The sequence below is a fragment of the Podarcis muralis genome, chromosome 16, assembly GCF_964188315.1.
Source record: "Podarcis muralis chromosome 16, rPodMur119.hap1.1, whole genome shotgun sequence".
Lineage (NCBI taxonomy): Eukaryota > Metazoa > Chordata > Lepidosauria > Squamata > Lacertidae > Podarcis > Podarcis muralis.
Genome location: NC_135670.1, coordinates 14,903,552 through 14,919,837, shown reverse-complemented (window position 1 = coordinate 14,919,837; position 16,286 = coordinate 14,903,552). Strand labels below are relative to the sequence as shown.

Here is a 16,286-nt window from a genome sequence, read left to right as displayed (position 1 = left end):
AAAACAGCAGCAACAGAGGTGGAAAACAGAAAGACCTTTGGAAGTAGGGCTCCCAGTGTGTACCATTTCACAGTGCATTTGTTCCGTCTTTCAGCAACGTGTTTTCTCACTATAAAGTTTACAACGTGTTTTCCTGAAACGTTTTTTTGATGTGTCTAGATCCAGCCTCAGAGGCAGGAGAGGAAGCTGGGGGGGGGGGGGCAAGAGGCAGGCTGCTGAAGATTCCAGGGAGTCTCCCCCCCTACTTCTGCAACCAGCTCCCCTCCCCCCCCATCCTCCCAGAACACACAGAGAAACGAAGAGGGCGGAGCGAAGAGAGACAAGGTGAATAAGTCTCAGATTGCTGGGAATGGTGGGAAGGCAGGGTCCTTCAGTCCTTGCAACTGCCTCATTGGGACAAGACCTATTGGGAAGGGATGCTGTGATCACGAGGCCTGCGCTTTTTTGGTTTCTTTGAATAAAGAGCTAACTTCACTGACACCAAGTGTTTTTTAATGCTCACCTGCTCCTGACTCCAGCTCCTGACACCAGGTGGCACGAGAGAAGACTGGCTGGGGGCTCAAGAACAAGAGGGGGGAGCTCTGCTGCCCTGCCTGCTGCCTGGGGAGGTTGCCCCATGCTGTCCAATGGTAGGGCTGGTCCCTGTTTCCTTCTCCCCCTCATCTCACTCACACTGCTGCTCTGGAAAGTAATGCCTGGGGGAAGGCACACCACTTTTATGCTGGGCCGTCCCAGAGAATACTGGAGACCACAAACTGGGAGCACCTAGACTTGGTCCTTCAGCCAGCATAGGTAGGAGAAGAGGGCTCAGAACCCTCCTTGTTTTCTTCTGCTCGCTCTCATCATGTGTGGTATCAGATGCAAGTCTAGCCTCTACATTAGTCTCTCCCCAACTCCCTGAATAGACCTGCACATTTCTGGAACGTTCTCTCACACATCAGGAAACTGAAATTACAGAACTTACGTTGTCATTGGGATACAGGACCCGGGAAATGTTCTCAGCCAGGTTTCTGTCCAACACTGCCTGGATGTAGCCACCGACATTAACTGCGAGAGAAAGGGAGAGATGAAATCTATTCAAATGGGGCAAAAGTTATACAAAGCGGTCAGAAGCTGCCTTGGAGGGGGCTGGACTAGATGACCACCTGTGTCCCTTCCAACTCTATAGTTCTATGGTTCTAAGTCAGCCTGGTTCTCTAGCCAGCTCAGTGCTGCCTGCTCTAACCAGCAGGGGCTTTCCCAGACTGACCTGGTGGTGGGAACTGAACCTGGGACCTTCTGCATGCCAAGCAGGTGAGCTCACTAAGAAATGGGAAGCCACCTTAGAGCAGGTCACCCAGCCCAGAGCATGGCGCCTGGGTTCTCCAGGGTGGTCTCAGGCAGGAAGAAGGGGGGACTTTTCCATTACCTGCTGGCACCCAATTCTTTTCTTAAGCGGAGAGATGCCAGCAGAGTTTCTGCATGCCAAGCAGGTGCTCTGCCACTGAGCTATGATGGCCCCTCCCCTAAGTGAGGTGCAAGGAAACCTCTAAAGATGTCCTGCACCCAAAAATGCTGCAGAGTTCTTGTCGGTAGCCAAACACACACTGAGAGACAGATATATGGAGTGAAAGAGGAAAGAGCTTCCTGTCTAGCAGGCATCAATAGGCTTCTCCTCCATTAATTTGTCCATTAAAGCCATCCAAATTGGTGGCCATCGCTGCTTCCTGTGGCAGGGAGTTCCACAGTTTAGCTATGCACTGCATGGAGAAGGACTTTCTTTTATCTGTCCTGAATCCAACATTCAGCTTCTTCGGATGTCCAGAGTGTTAGGAAAAGGAAAAACTTTTCTCTGTCCACTTTCTCCAGATCTGAAATGCAGGAAGCTGCCCCTCACTGAGTCAGCCTATCAGGTCCACTGTCTACACTTACAGGCCCCGCCTCTCTAGGGGCAGGGGATGTTCCCTGTCCCGTGTGGAGATGCCAGTGGGGATTGAACCCAGGGAACCTTTCGCATGCCAAGGAAACGCTCTGCCTGCTGAGCCACACAAGGCCTTGCTGCTTGCAATCCACTTACAGTCCTTCAGGTTGAACTCATTGGGTGCCCGAGCAGACCACAGCCGCATGGTGTTGACGACGTTGTTGCGATAGCCGGGGACGGGGGTGTCGTAGGGGAGGGCAAGGACCACCTGCAAGGCAAGGGGGGAGGTTTTGAACTGGCCTTGGGGGCCCCTGCTGAGCACCCACGACCAGACAGCAAACCTGGTCAGACTGCCTGGGATGAAGAGGGGCACAGCAGCAAGACCCCCACTCCTGCAAGAGAGGGCCTAGGAGCAGGGAGGACGGACCTCGGGGTTGCCTTGGTTGGCCACTGCCAAGGGCACAGGCCCAAGGTGTGTGTACAAAAATTGCACCTCTCCACTCTGGCTCGAAGCGACTAGGAGCTCACCCACTCGGCTGCACACTGCCCAGGCTGCTCCAGGCACAGGAATCTGGCCGCTGGTGTGGGCCGTCAGAGCAGCCCTGGAGAGCCCCCTCCCCAGTTGGCTGGTGGTGCTATTTAAAGTGTGGGCAGAGCACCAGCAGAGCTTGGAGGGAAGAAAGAGCAGGAGGCAAGAGTTGCAGGAAGGGGGGGGATGCAAGGAAAGAGGCAGAAGGGAAAGGAAGGAGGGAGGCAAGAAGGCAGGCAGACCGATGGAGGAGGAAGTGGAGGAAGAGAGCAGAGCAGACCCAACCTTGATGGCCGTGGAAGAAGTCACTGGAAGAACGTGAAATGCAACAAAAAGCAAACCTATTGAGTTTTTGGTCTATGGTCTCTCCAGGCTCCAGAGGTGCCAATTCAGCTCCTTGCCAAGGGCCCAAAGAAGCCTTGGCTTCCCCAGCTATGAGCTCAGCACCATTTCTGGCCCCTGCAAGCAACGCCAGGGCACATCTGTGCACATCTGAGCACACCCACACCATATTTGGACCGGGGAGGCCGAATCCTTATTATCATTGTTGATTAAATTTCTATGCCACTCTTCATCCGAAGGTCACAGGACGGTTAAGCCACAGAAGAACACAAGAATACAAAGCAAATCTACCCCCGCCTTCCGGTCCCCTCCTCTCCTTCCTACTGACCTGGGTGTCTACCCATTTCACGCCATCATGGTCATGCTGGACGCGGCCGTAGAAGTGCACGGGGATCATGTACTCTGGGCGGGCCTTCTCCCAGGGGTTCCCATAGCGCAGCCAGTCGTCAGCCTCCTCCACCTGCCAGCCCCCGCAGATCTTCTGGTTGAAGATCCCAAACTCGTAGCGGATGCCATAGCCATAGGCTGCCAGGCCAAGGGTGGCCATGGAGTCCAGGAAGCAGGCTGGTTGGAGAAGGAAGGGAAAGGTTTAGCGGAGCCAAAGGGGGTTTGGGCTGCATTCCTCTAGGGCTTCCACAGGAATGGATGGATTGGTTGAGTTCAAATATATGCCACTTCCACACAACGGGCTGCTGGGCCTATAGCGGCTCACATCAAACATTAAAAGTGTCCAAATACAGAGCATTGGAAATACCATCACAGGATATGTCAGTATAGGACTAATTTAGCCAGCGAGCCCTGGTGATCATCTAATGTTTATTGGATGGATTTTCCCCCTAAATTGATTTTTGAATTCTGAATTTATTGTTATTCACGTTTTATACTGTATTTTATGCTGGGTTTTGTTGTTGTTGTTGTTGTTGTTTGCATCAATTAAGTGTTTTAAATTTGTTGTTAGCTGCCCAGAGCACGGTTTTCTGAACCGGGAAGGATGGAGTATAAATAAAAAATTATTATTATTATTATTATTATTATTATTATTATTATTATTATTAAATTTTAAAATGGCAAAAAACATCAATTTGGCAAACGCAAGGGAAAAGGAGCAAGCTTGTTTTCTGTTGCTCCGGAGGGGAGGACCCGCATCAGTGGACTCTTGTGACAAAGAAGGAAATCCCGACTAAACATTAGGAAGAACTTCCTGGCAGTAAGAGCTGTTTGACAGTGGAATGGACTCCATCAGGAGCTGGCGGACTCCCCTTCACTGTCAGGGGTTCCTTAACTCTGATTCCTGCCCTGCAGGGGTTGGGATAGATGCCTCTCGGCATAGCTGTCAACTTACAGATTTGAAAATAAGGGACCAGCAGCCTCGAAAATAAGGGATCAGCAGCCAAAATAAGGGATTTTCAGAGCACAGGTATGTTCAACTTCTGAGCCCCTCCGAGCCAAAGGCAGAAAGCCCAGCCAGCAGCCAAACGAAGCCTCAAGCGGTGGTTCCCACAGCGAAAGCAACCCGGCAAAGGGGATGCAGCAAGGAAAACCACCATCACCTCTCCGCTGGGAAGCGCTGAGCAAAGGCGAGTTCCCAGGCAATGCGTCCAATCTGATTGGCACAAGGCATTCAAGCTCCACCCCCCCAGTCATTCTTAGACTCCTTATTGGGTGAGCAACGCAACCAAGCAACACAGTTGGAGCCTCCCTCCTCCCTGGCCAGCAGGAAGGGAGGGAGAGGAGCTGCTTCCTTTGAAACCCAGGAAATTTAAGGGACATCATCAGTAAGGGACAGCAGCGGGACACAGTTCTGGGATAAGGGACTTTCCCGTCAAATATGGGACGGTTGACAGCTATGCCTCTCGGGGTCCCTTCCCATTCTATGATTCCATGGGACAGCCATGTTGGGAGGACGAGGAAGACCGTCAACACATGAGTGCGCTCCCGAGATCCTCGGCAGCCACAGGAAGGCCACGGTCATCCTAGCCCCACCGGGAGATGCTGCCAGGGAGAGAGAGGTGCTTGCAAAGCAGGGGCTCAGCCACCGAGTGGCAGCCCCTCCTCTGGTGGCTCACCTGCCAGGCGCCCAAGCCCTCCGTTACCCAGGCCAGCATCTTCCTCGATCTCCTGCAGCTCTTCCATGTCCAGGCCGAGCTGTTGGACAAAAGGAGGGTGCGGAGGGGAGAGGGGGTTGAATTAGCTCAGGTGGGGGTGGGGGGAAGGCCCCAGCCCCAGGAATCTCCCAAGCCTCCTTGGCCCATCACCACCAACCTCATCCACACACACCCCAGGCCCCTTGGCAGTCCCCAAACCTGGTAGGTAGCTTCATCGCAGGCATTCTGCAAGGCCAGGTTGACCATGGTGTTCTGCAAAGTGCGCCCCATGTAGAACTCCAGAGACAGGTAATAGATGCGCTGAAGAAGGAAGAAGATTGAGGAGGAGTTAGAGAGGAGCAAAGGTGGACCTGTGAGCTTGTGTTGTGTTTACGGGAAGAAACTGTGCACTGCCGTCTCCCACGGAGAGGATTAGATTTGGATTGTTGTTCTTATCACCATTGCGTTGTTTTTATTGAACAAGATGTTGCGCCTTGGTCACCTTCGACTGTTGTTTCGAAACACAATAGATTTTCTTTAGTTCCGCAAATATAAATATGGCACTGAGAACAATACTTTTAACTCTTTTTGAAATAAGTATTATAGTAAACTAGAGCTTAGTACCAGAAAAAGGTGGCTGGCAGATTGACGGGTGGGAAGGAATACTCATAGGAAAAAATAGATACAGTGGTACCTCAGGTTAAGAACTTAATTCGTTCTGGAGGTCCTTTCTTAACCTGAAACTGTTCTTAACGTGAGGTTTTGTTCTCATCCTGAAGCAAAGTTCTTAACCCGAGGTACTATTTCTGGGTTAGCGGAGTCTGTAACCTGAAGCGTCTGTAACCTGAGGTACCACTGCATATAATTGGACATATATAATAATTCCATAATAGCTTACATCATCCCCAGTAACGTATCCAGGTGACCATTTTCTTGTATCTTATTTCACCAAGACATAACAAACATGCCCCACTTTTCCAGAGGGGCTGTTGCGAACCAAAGCCTAAACCATCATTGGTCAATTTACTGTGCCTCATTTGTGGCAGCGAGACTTTGCCACGCAGGAGGGAAGAAGCAAATTCCTTGAGGGTATGAGTGGTCAAGACTGGAGGCAGAGGGGTTCTGGGGAGCAGCAGAAGAGCCCCACTGCTTTGGGGGCACTTGAGACATGCCGCTGGCATGAACTAAACACTGGTGGAACTCCCTGATGCACCAGCACAATGCTACATGGGTGCAGCTGGTCCACCTACCACTGCGGGAAGCAAGTCATGGATGGGGTGCAGGGGGCAAGCAAGGGCACAATCACTTATCTTTAAAACGCTTTGTTCATTATTGGCATAACGACGCACCCTCTTCTTCAGCGGATATGACCCATTTGTTTTATAGCTCATCAATACCAGATTGACTGTATCATTCCACACATGTCGGCTCCGAAATAAAGACTCAGTGTGATCAACACAGCTAATCCCAGGTAAGTACGTCTAGAACTGCAGCCTTATTTCACAATTTGCATTTCTGTTTCATGATTTGAAATTTGTAATATATAAAGCCTGCCTGAGCCACTGGCTGAAAGCAGCAGCTGTGAGCCACACAGCCCCTATTAAACTGCCTTATACCAAATCAGGCTATTGGCTGATCTAACTAAAAAGAAAAAGAAAAAAGGAGGCTCCAGTCCTCACGGTTTTGGATAAAAGGCTGATTTACATAGGGACACAGTGAGTCATGCCATTGACCCATATAACCTCCAGATGTTATTGGACTACAGTCCCCATCAGAGGCGGATTTAGGGCAGTGTGACCAGTTCTGCCACACTGGACACTGAGCCTAGGGGGCGCCGCAGCTACAACATAGTGAATTGAGAAGAACGGAAGGCAAGAGGTTGGAGGTACCAAATTTTGGCCTTGCACAGGGTGCTGCGGGAATTTGAAAGACCAAAGTCTGCCGCTGCTTCCATCACCTCTGGCCATTGGCCGTGCTGCCTGCAGGGGCTGATGGGGAGCACCACATTGCTTACCTCTGGTCTACACAAACTTGCAGCAGCTCTCCAGCCTTACAAAAAGAAGTCTTTTCCAGCCCTACCCAGGGGCTGAACCCAGCCCCTGCTGTGTGCCAGTGGTCCCTCCTGGGAGCACAGGAAGCTGCCTTGTATCAGAACAGGCAGCTTGTCCACCTTGGCCTCCAGGGGTGACACGCAGACCTTTTATCTACTCACCCCTGGAGATGCCAGGGATCAAGCGTGGCCCTTTCTGCCCGCCTACCTGCCTGCCAAGCAGGGGCTACAGGTCCCTCTCTTGACAGTTCCCCTCTATTCTACCAGGAACTTAGGCGCTAGCCGTGTGGCCACTTCTGCATTGCAAAAAAGAGAGATAAAGGCAACATCTCTTTTTGGATGTTATAGGTGCAAATTTAGAAATATTATAAGTTACATAGAAAAGTAATGCATCTCACCAACGACAGACTAGCCAGCCTATATGCCTGCTTGGTGTGCTCTCTATAGTGCATTCAGTGCTAATTTAATAATAATGAGGAGGAGGAGGTGGTGCTGGAACTCACTATGAACACCCCACTTATAATGGCAATGGCACCCACCTGAGAGGTGACGGAACTGAGTTCTGGCTGGGGGGGGAAAGCCCTGATTGCATTTCTATCCCACTATTTTTCAGGAAGAGCTCAAGGTGACATACATGGTTCTTCGTCTCCTCATTTAACTCCCACAACAACAACCCTGTAAGGTAGATTAGACTGAGAAGCAGTGACCGAGCTCAAGGTCACTCCCCACAGAGCTTCAGGCAGAGGGCCTTCTCGGTAGTGGCGCCCGCCCTGTGGAACTCCCTCCCACCAGATGTCAAAGAAATAAACAACTAGAGTACCAGACTTTCAGAAGACATCTGAAGGCAGCCCTGTTTAGGGAAGCTTTTAATATTTGATGGATTACTGTATTTTAATATTTTGTTGGAAGCCGCCTGGAGTGGCTGGGAAAACCCAGCCAGATGGGTGTGGTATAAATATATTATTATTATTATTATTATTATTATTATTATTATTATTATTATTGCTTCATGGCTGAGTGGGGATTTAAGCATTGGTCCTCCAGGTCCCAACCAGACATTCTAACTACTAGGCCACACTGGCTTCAAGGCCTCCACCCACCTTCTGCCCAGCTGCTCTCCTTTCTTGCAGTTCTTTTAGATTTAAACGGAACTTGGAAGAAGACTGTCCTCTGTAAGGTAGGACACTCAACCACATGGTACTTGGGGGGCCAACCAGCCATGGCTGAGTTCAGCCCACATGCAGGGGAACATCATGGGAGGACTGGAAAGGGGTGTTATAAGGATGGAGATAATGTAAGCAAAGCTCTCTGAAGTTTTAGAAAACAACACATCAATGTATTATCTTCACCATATTTTTCGCTCCATAAGACGCACCTTTTCCCTCCTAAAAAGTAAGGGGAAATGTGTGTGCATCTTATGGAGCGAATGCAGGGGGGAGGCAGGCAGGAAAAGCCCCCAAGAGCCGCACACAAGCTCCGCACGGCTCTTGCGGGCTTTTCCCCAGGAGCGAGAAGGGACTGACGCAGCCAGTCAGTCCCTTCTCCCTCCTCGTAGAAAAGCCTGCAGGAGCCACGCACTCCTTAAAGGGTGCGCAGCTCCTCTGGGCTTTTTGCGGGAGGTGAGGGAATTGCCATAGTCGCACGCAGCCTCTCCCGGCTGGAGAGGCTGTGCGCAGCTATGGCACAAGCCAAGACAGCGAGCAGGATCCATCCCTCTCGCTGTCTTGGCTTCCTCTTTAGCCCCGCGCAACCTCTCCAGCTGGGAGAGGCTGCACGCGGCTATGGCACAAGCCAAGACAACCAGCTGGATGGATCCCGCTCACTGTCTTGGCTTCTTTGCTCTTTGGGGCTGGGGGGGGGGATATTTTTTTTCTTGATTTCCCCCTCTAAAAACTAGGTGCACCTTATGGTCCGGTGCGCCTTATGGAGCGAAAAATACGGTATGTAGTATTGTGACAGCATTGTTAGAGGGGCTTCAATCTGGCAAGCAGATCCCACCTCCTGATAAGCCCAGCCTCTCCTCATCTGGATCAGCCTGTGTCCAGTAAGGAATGCCTCTGAGATATTCAAAAAGCAATGTGAGATAGATAGACATAGAGAGATAGGTAGAACAGGCAGCAAAACTTTACAAAAGATTGCTCTGTTTTAGGGCACATTTTCTTTGGGGGCGAAAATAGAGTTAGTTTGTTTCTCAATGGCTGGCCCGCAGGAGCCACGCACTCCTTAAAGGGTGCGCAGCTCCTGTGGGCTTTTTGCGGGAGGTGCGCAGGCTGACACAGGCCGGCGGCAGAGAAGCAGGCAATGCTAGTAAATGTGAGTTTATTTGCAATGCTATCCTAATCTCGATTCCTGGATATTTTGGGAACTGGGTAGAGTTACTCAGGCTGCAGCCCTAGGCACATGCGCTTAGCACGTAAGCCCGGGTTGAGGAATGAACGCAGGAGGACTTTGCTTCTGAGTGAAGATTCACTAGATGGTGCTGTCGGGGGGGGGGGGGGAGACAAGCACTCTGTACATGCCCAGAGGCACCCTGCTTTCCTACTCCTACACATATTCTGTTGCTCCACTTGAAGTGCTCATTGCAGATCGTTTCCCCACACTAAATGTGCGACCAGAAACATTTCTGAACAGCAGGATTCCCAGTGTGGTCAATGCCTGGGATAGGACATCCTGCCACCAGCCGAACTCTTGGCATTCTCCAGCTGAGTGCTTGCAAAATACTCATCCCCTCAAGAAGAAGCTCCATCTAAGGGACCTTTGTTGGTGCCCAGGCTTACTACCACGTCTTACTAACCATTAGCAGCACTAATATATTTATTTATACATGTGATCTACAGCCTACCACTCCTCCAGTGAGTTCAGCCCTGCTTGAATGCACATGCATACCGCAGATACCATTAGCTAGCTTGATTTCTCTGGGTATGGACCCTTACATAATCAAAAGGTCACCAACCATTCAAACTGAGAAAGTATCTGTAGGGTTGGGGAAATGCAGAGTTTGCAGAAGTACAGAAAACATTTATTAGAGACCCCACTCTGCAAAAACAAAGAAACAAACATAACCACAGCCAAATAAGAACTGTGCATGATATAATCAGAATGCTATTGGAGGGGTGGGGACCCAGAGGAAGGAAAGAGAACGTGCTGGAAGATGGCAGAGTTGATCGGCTGGAACCCTGAAGTGCAGCACATGCCACACTGCAACATTTTGTTGCAGGCTCCCTCCTCCTCCTAATAATAATAATAATAATTTATATTCTGCCTTTTCTCCATTGAGCTTAAGGCAGTTTGCAGGGTTCTCCCTCAATTTATCTTCACAAGAACCCTATGAGGGAGATTCGGCTAAAACAGAGACTAAGGTTGCCCAGTGGGCAGAGTGACTGAGTAGAGCATGGGTAGGCAACCTAAGGCCCGGGGGCCAGATCCGGCCCAATCGCCTTCTCAATCCAGCCCAGGAATCAGCATGTTTTTAGATGAGTAGAATGGGTGCTTTTATTTAAAATGCATCTCTGGGTTATTTGTGGGCCATAGGAATTCGTTCATTTCCCCCCCAAAAAAATATAGTCCGGCCCCCCACAAGGTCTGAGGGACAGTGGACCAGCCCCCTGCTGAAAAAGTTTGCTCACTCCTGGAGTAGAGGTTTGGAGCAAAATCTCTCCTGTCCTCTGGCCACTCTGGTCCTCAACTTAAAGTATATTTACTCAGCAGCGGCAGCATCGTGGCTCTGTGAGAATGACTTCCCACCAGCGGCAGATGAGACCCAGCCTCCTCCACACAGCTGGAATGAGCAGAGCCGGAGTCCAGGGCAGGTCACCTGGTGAGCTCTGGGTGGGATTGAGCCCCCTTGGCATTTCTCACTCCAGATGAATCCATGTCCTTAGGAATGACTACGGCACTCTGAGCATTCTCAGAGGCACTCCTATTGTTTGTTGCTTCATACGTCTCTAATTCTTAAACCCCTCTCTGTAAATGGGTAAAGTGGGGAGCACAATCTGGGTTTCTTTGGAGAGCTAGCAAACGTGAACCAAAGAGTTGCAGGGAAAGAGCAGATTTTGGCTAAACATCAAGGGAACTTTCCTAAAGGGAAGAGCTCTTGGCCAGTGGGGCAGCCTTGCCTCAGGGGGGTCATGAGTGCTCCCTCTCCCTTCCTCTCCTTTGCTAGAGCTACTTAAGCAGAAACTGGGCAACCAGCCATCAGGGATGCCAAAGTCCAACTTGCACCCTGCGCTGAGGTGGGGGTTGGGCTGGATGACCTCCCAGACCCCCCTTCAGACTCTCACATTCTTTGATTCTACGTTCTGGGACTCAGCCACAGCACTGGTGTGGTTGCCAGCACAAACTAAGCCCCTTTTTGAGATACTGGGAATGAGCAGCAGGCAAGGAGGCATTGCAAAAGAAAGGTGTTTCCTCTGGCAGAAGGAACCTGCGGCCAGGTACCCCTCAAGAACCAGAACGCAAGGCCCACCACAGCTGATGCTGTTCCTCCACCGGCCGGCTGACCTTTCCAAGCTCCGCAAGCAGAGACCGGCCCATCTTGGGTTTGCTTCTGCCAGCTGTATCTGGTGTCCTTCCCCCGGAGCCCTGGTGCTGCTGACACAGGCCTATCCCGAAATTAAATGGCAAAAGTTCACAGCAAATGTCAGGCTGGGCTAAATTTAAAGAGGACGGGAAGGAGCTGCCTCCCCTGGCCGGGCCCATCCCTTTGTGATGCAGAGAGAGGGAGGCAGATACCTGGAGACCCCACCCCCACCCAGCCTCTGGAAGGCTGAAATTGGGGTGGGTGGGGCAGATCTCCTGGATGTTCAAATGCACCTGGGTGTGCAGAATGAAAGTTAGTGGGGGGGGGCTGCTTTGCCTGGTCTTTGAAACTGAAGCCAGGTCAGCTTAGTGACCCACACAGAACATAAACTATGGAACTCCCTGCTGCAGCAGGCCACCCACATGGATGACTTTAACAGAGGAGTAGACATATTAATTGAGTGGGGAGCTGCTGATGGCTGCTAGCCATGATGGCGGAAGGCAGCAATGCTTCTGAATACCACTGGATGGAAACTGGGCTGGAGCCTTGGGGTGGAACACATGCTTGGCATGCAGAAGTTCTCCCCCTAACAGACCCCCCAAACAGAAGGGTTTTTGCCCTCCAAGCTTCAGGTGGGCGTCTTGGGGCTTTTTGGCCCTCCATCCCGACCCTCGAGTGGGAGCAGGTGGCCTCTCTCTCCCGCAGGCGGCGGGGAAGCGTCTTAAGCAGCTATTAATACCCCCGACCGAAGACTGGCTTGGATACCCCGCCTCCCTTGTCGCCCCGCCCTCCGGAGGGGCAGCTTCGACACCTGGAGCCGCGGGAAGCGAGAGGCCGGAGCTTGCTGGAACCCAGACATGCAAAGGGCACGCGGGGGGGGGGGGGGTCCGGAATAAGACACCGGGAGGAGCGGGGGGGGGGGAGGCTGACACCACTTTGAAGAAGGCACGGAGTGCGAAAGGTCAGACAGGAGGCAGACGCTCCACAGACAGTATTTGAAGAAGCAGCCCCCCCCCCCAAAAAAAAGCATTCCCCCATCCCAATCCTTCCTCCCAGGTCACCGTCTTTTCTCACTGAAGGAACGGAGTAAACTCCTTGCTCCCTCCCCCAGCCAACTTTGGAGGGGGGGCAACCCTGAACGGACACCCACACCCCTCCACCGGCCCAGGTAGGGGCGCCAACTTAAATAAAATATTGGTGGGGTGCAAGTAAGCACCGCCCCGTATGTTGATCACATGAAGGAGCTCACCTATACTATTTGAATGTCAATACCCATCAACTTGTGGGGGGACTCAAATATATTGGTCCTATGGGCCCAGGGTCCTCCCTCGGCTGGGGGCCACGAGCCCCTCCCCCCTCCGGACCTCTCCCCCCTCCCGCGCTCCTTTGATCTCCTCCTCCTCCTTCCCACCTTGGGGTCCTTCTCGTAGTAATACTGCTGGGTGCGGATCCATCGCCCGACGAGGTGGTCGCGGACGGTGTGGGCGAGGGCGAAGTAGTAGTCGCGCGGGGTGGCGACGTTGCGGTCCTTGACGAGGGTGAAGTGCAGGTGCCGGTTGAAGTTCTTCTTCAGGTCCGTCACGTTCTCCACGCCCGCCAAGCCCCGCACGCTGATCTGCTTGCGCTTCTCGTGGTCGGACAGTGGCCGAGACATCCTGGCGGCAGGGAGAGTGGCGCGGAGCGGGCGGCTAGGTAGATGGCAGGAGGAGGACTCGACGGGGCGGGCTCCGGGGGCGCTGCGCTCTCCGCTTCGGCACCAGCAAATGCGCCCCAAGCCCCTCCCCTGGGGCGCTATTAAACCCCCGGCCCCTGCTGCATTATTCAGGAGGGGGGGAAGGACCGCCCCCTCGCGCCTTCGACCCCGCCCACGCACCCAGGGAATCCCCCGCCCCTCCTACGCCTCCTGGGGAGAGAGAGCCCAGAGGCTGCAGCTCTGAATCGGGAACCACAGTGGTACCTTGGTTCTCGAACTTCATCCATTCCATAACCAAAGCTTTCCGAAACCAAGGCACGCTTTCCCATAGAAAGTAATGCAAAATGGTTTAATCCGTTCCAGACTTTAAAAAACAACCCCTAAAACAGCAATTTAACATGAATTTTACTAACAAGACCATTATTCCATAAAATGAAAGCAATAAACAATGTACAGTGGTACCTAGGGTTAAGTACTTAATTCGTTTCGGAGGTCCGTTCTTAACCTGAAACTGTTCTTAACCTGAAGCACCACTTTAGCTAATGGGGCCTCCTGCTGCTGCTGCACTGCCGCTGCACGATTTCTGTTCTCATCCTGAAGCAAAGTTCTTCACCTGAAGCACTATTTCTGGGTTAGCAGAGTCTGTAACCTGAAGCGTATGTAACCCAAGGTACCACTGTACTGCAGCCACACAATCAATCAAGCAGTAGCTGAACTGGGTTCCACACAGTCACAAAAACAAAACAAAAAACCCTGCAAAAACAAAAGTGCAAAATAAATAGCAAAATCAGACCTCAGCGTAACACTCAAAACAGAAGTGTGGCACTCAAAATGGAGCATGTTCAGCTTCCGGGAAAAGTTTGCAAACTGGAGCACTTACTTCTGGGTTTGCCGTGTTGGGTTCCAAATTGTTTGAGTACCAAGACGTTTGAGAACCTGTACTGCAGTCACAGAAGAGCTGGAAGGGTCCCTGGGAGCTGGGATCTCTTTGACACACACACCCCCAATAAAATATTTGAGGGGGTCAGGCCATGGGCGTAGCCAGGATTTATTTTAGAGGGGGCAGGCTTCGTGTTGTGGGGGCAGAACCAAATTATCTGCAATGCAAGTGGTCAGTTAGTCAAGTATTTTATTATTATTATTATTTTACTTGATGGGGGGCAGCTGACCCCTGCAACCCCTGGCTGTGCCCATGGGCCAGCCCCACCCCACCCCAGGTTGATGGGCATTGTCATTCAAATAGTGTGCATATGCTGCATAAAGTGATTGATTATGCATGGAGGGACATACCTGCACCCCCCCCCCCATATTTTATTCAAGTTGGAAACCCTGGAAGGGTCCCAAAGGGTCATCTAGTCCAACCCCTTGCAATGCAGGAATTGGGATTCTTATTATTATTCATAAGGCAATATAAGACTGTGCGTAGGATAGTACTTGAGTTTCAAATAACCTCCCTTGCTAGATATCAATAAATAAGGATGGGATAAATAGCTAAATATATACAGGTTTTTTATCCCACACTGCTTGCTCGTTCAGAGTCTGCTATATTAAGGGTTAAACTTAATAATTTCCCCCAAATGCCTCCAAATAGCAGATACAAATTTATTTTCCTTTGCACTTTCTGATGCGGGTAAAATACAACCAAGTTCCATTTTTTTCAATCAAGACACCTTCCATTCTCCTGCCTTCTCTCTCATCACCAACCTTGTGAGTTTAGGTGCCTCCCAGAGCCAATAATTTCCCTGTGGAGGACGAGGAATTTCCCCCGTTTTTTGCGAATTACCATTTTGCTGCTGCCTGTACATTGGCTGTCATTTCCTGGTTGGAAGGTATTCAAATATTAATATTACAAATGGAGCTCTGGGGAGATCCTGGCCAAGATTTGTTTTACAGTGGTACCTCGAGTTACAGATGCTTCAGGTTACAGACGCTTCAGGTTACAGACTCCGCTAACCCAGAAATAGTACCTCAGGTTAAGAACTTTGCTTCAAGATGAGAACAGAAATCATGCAGCAGCAGCCAGAGGCCCCATTAGCTAAAGTGGTACCTCACGTTAAGAACAGTTTCAGGTTAAGAACAGCCCTCCATAACGAATTAAGTTCTTAATCCATGGTACCACTGTATTTTGCTTCTATTAATACAAGCACCCAAAACATTTCAATTAGTGGGATTCCCAAATGATGTGGAGGATGTTTGCCTTTGCAGGATTTTGCATCTACAGTGTGGGCTGTTTATTGTTGCACATATCATGTTCACTCCAGTTTGGGGGGGAGGGGTTAAAATACCAGTAAGCATGATTTTATATATGAAAAAATATTTAAGCATCATGCAAATTTGGAAGTGTTCTTCCAAGCCCATATCCACTTTTATCAAGATATATTGCTGTGCATATCCACATTCCGCTTTAATTGGAATTTGTGCTGAGATGTTTCCAATTATGTGATTATATTATACATTTGTCCCTGAGGTTCCTTTCAGCTTATTGTTTCTAAAAGCCAGTGATTCAAAATTAGTACTATCTATCAGTGCCCCAAACATTCTCAATAAGTTGCTTATTATATGCCGTACCTGAAGTTACTGAATGAAATGCAGTTTTATATTTTGTAATGTTTTGCAAGTGATAGCCAAACCACTCTGACTTATAGCATGAAATTTGTCCGGATTTGTCTAGTGTCTTTAAAAGAGGTTCAAATTATTCTTCTCATCTTTTGACATCAGTACTTGATCATCCTCATACAGCTTTCTTTTTAGATTCCCTTTTTCATCCCTGAAAATCTTTGTTCTGGTCTATTAGCTTTGGCCAAAGATCCTATTATGGAGGTAATGTGAAGGTTTATGGATTTGCTTCACTTATGCATATTGAGGCAGTAGGATTCGAATAAATCAACTAATCCAGGAGGCAAAAGTAGAACCCACTCCCATTTTATACACTACTTGAAATAAATGTCTCCACATCACTCTGTCAAAAGCTTTTTCTGCATTTATAAACTGCAGTCTGTGCATGTTATCTATCTATCTATCTATCTATCTATCTATCTATCTATCTATCATCTATCATCTATCTATCATCCGTCACATTGATATCCCATCTTTCCTCCAAGACGACCATTTGAGACATTTTAATAAAATTCAGTAGTAGAGGTTTCAGGGCCTGTGGCTTATTCATTGC

The 16,286-nt window shown here is 50.1% G+C and overlaps 1 protein-coding gene across 1 annotated transcript in view; it reads right to left on the bottom strand.

The window, feature by feature from the left end:
• PYGM (glycogen phosphorylase, muscle associated) overlaps positions 1-13,201 on the bottom strand; it is a 28,276-nt gene extending 15,075 nt beyond the window's left edge. The window contains exons 1-6 of the mRNA XM_028710039.2: positions 12,836-13,201; positions 5,075-5,176; positions 4,838-4,916; positions 3,100-3,335; positions 2,057-2,168; positions 965-1,047 (exon numbers count right to left, since the gene is read on the bottom strand). Of these exons, the coding sequence (XP_028565872.1) occupies positions 965-1,047; positions 2,057-2,168; positions 3,100-3,335; positions 4,838-4,916; positions 5,075-5,176; positions 12,836-13,078 (855 nt within the window). The 5' untranslated portion in view covers positions 13,079-13,201. The remainder of the gene's footprint in view (positions 1-964; positions 1,048-2,056; positions 2,169-3,099; positions 3,336-4,837; positions 4,917-5,074; positions 5,177-12,835) is intronic.
• Between the last annotated feature and the right edge of the window lie 3,085 nt (positions 13,202-16,286).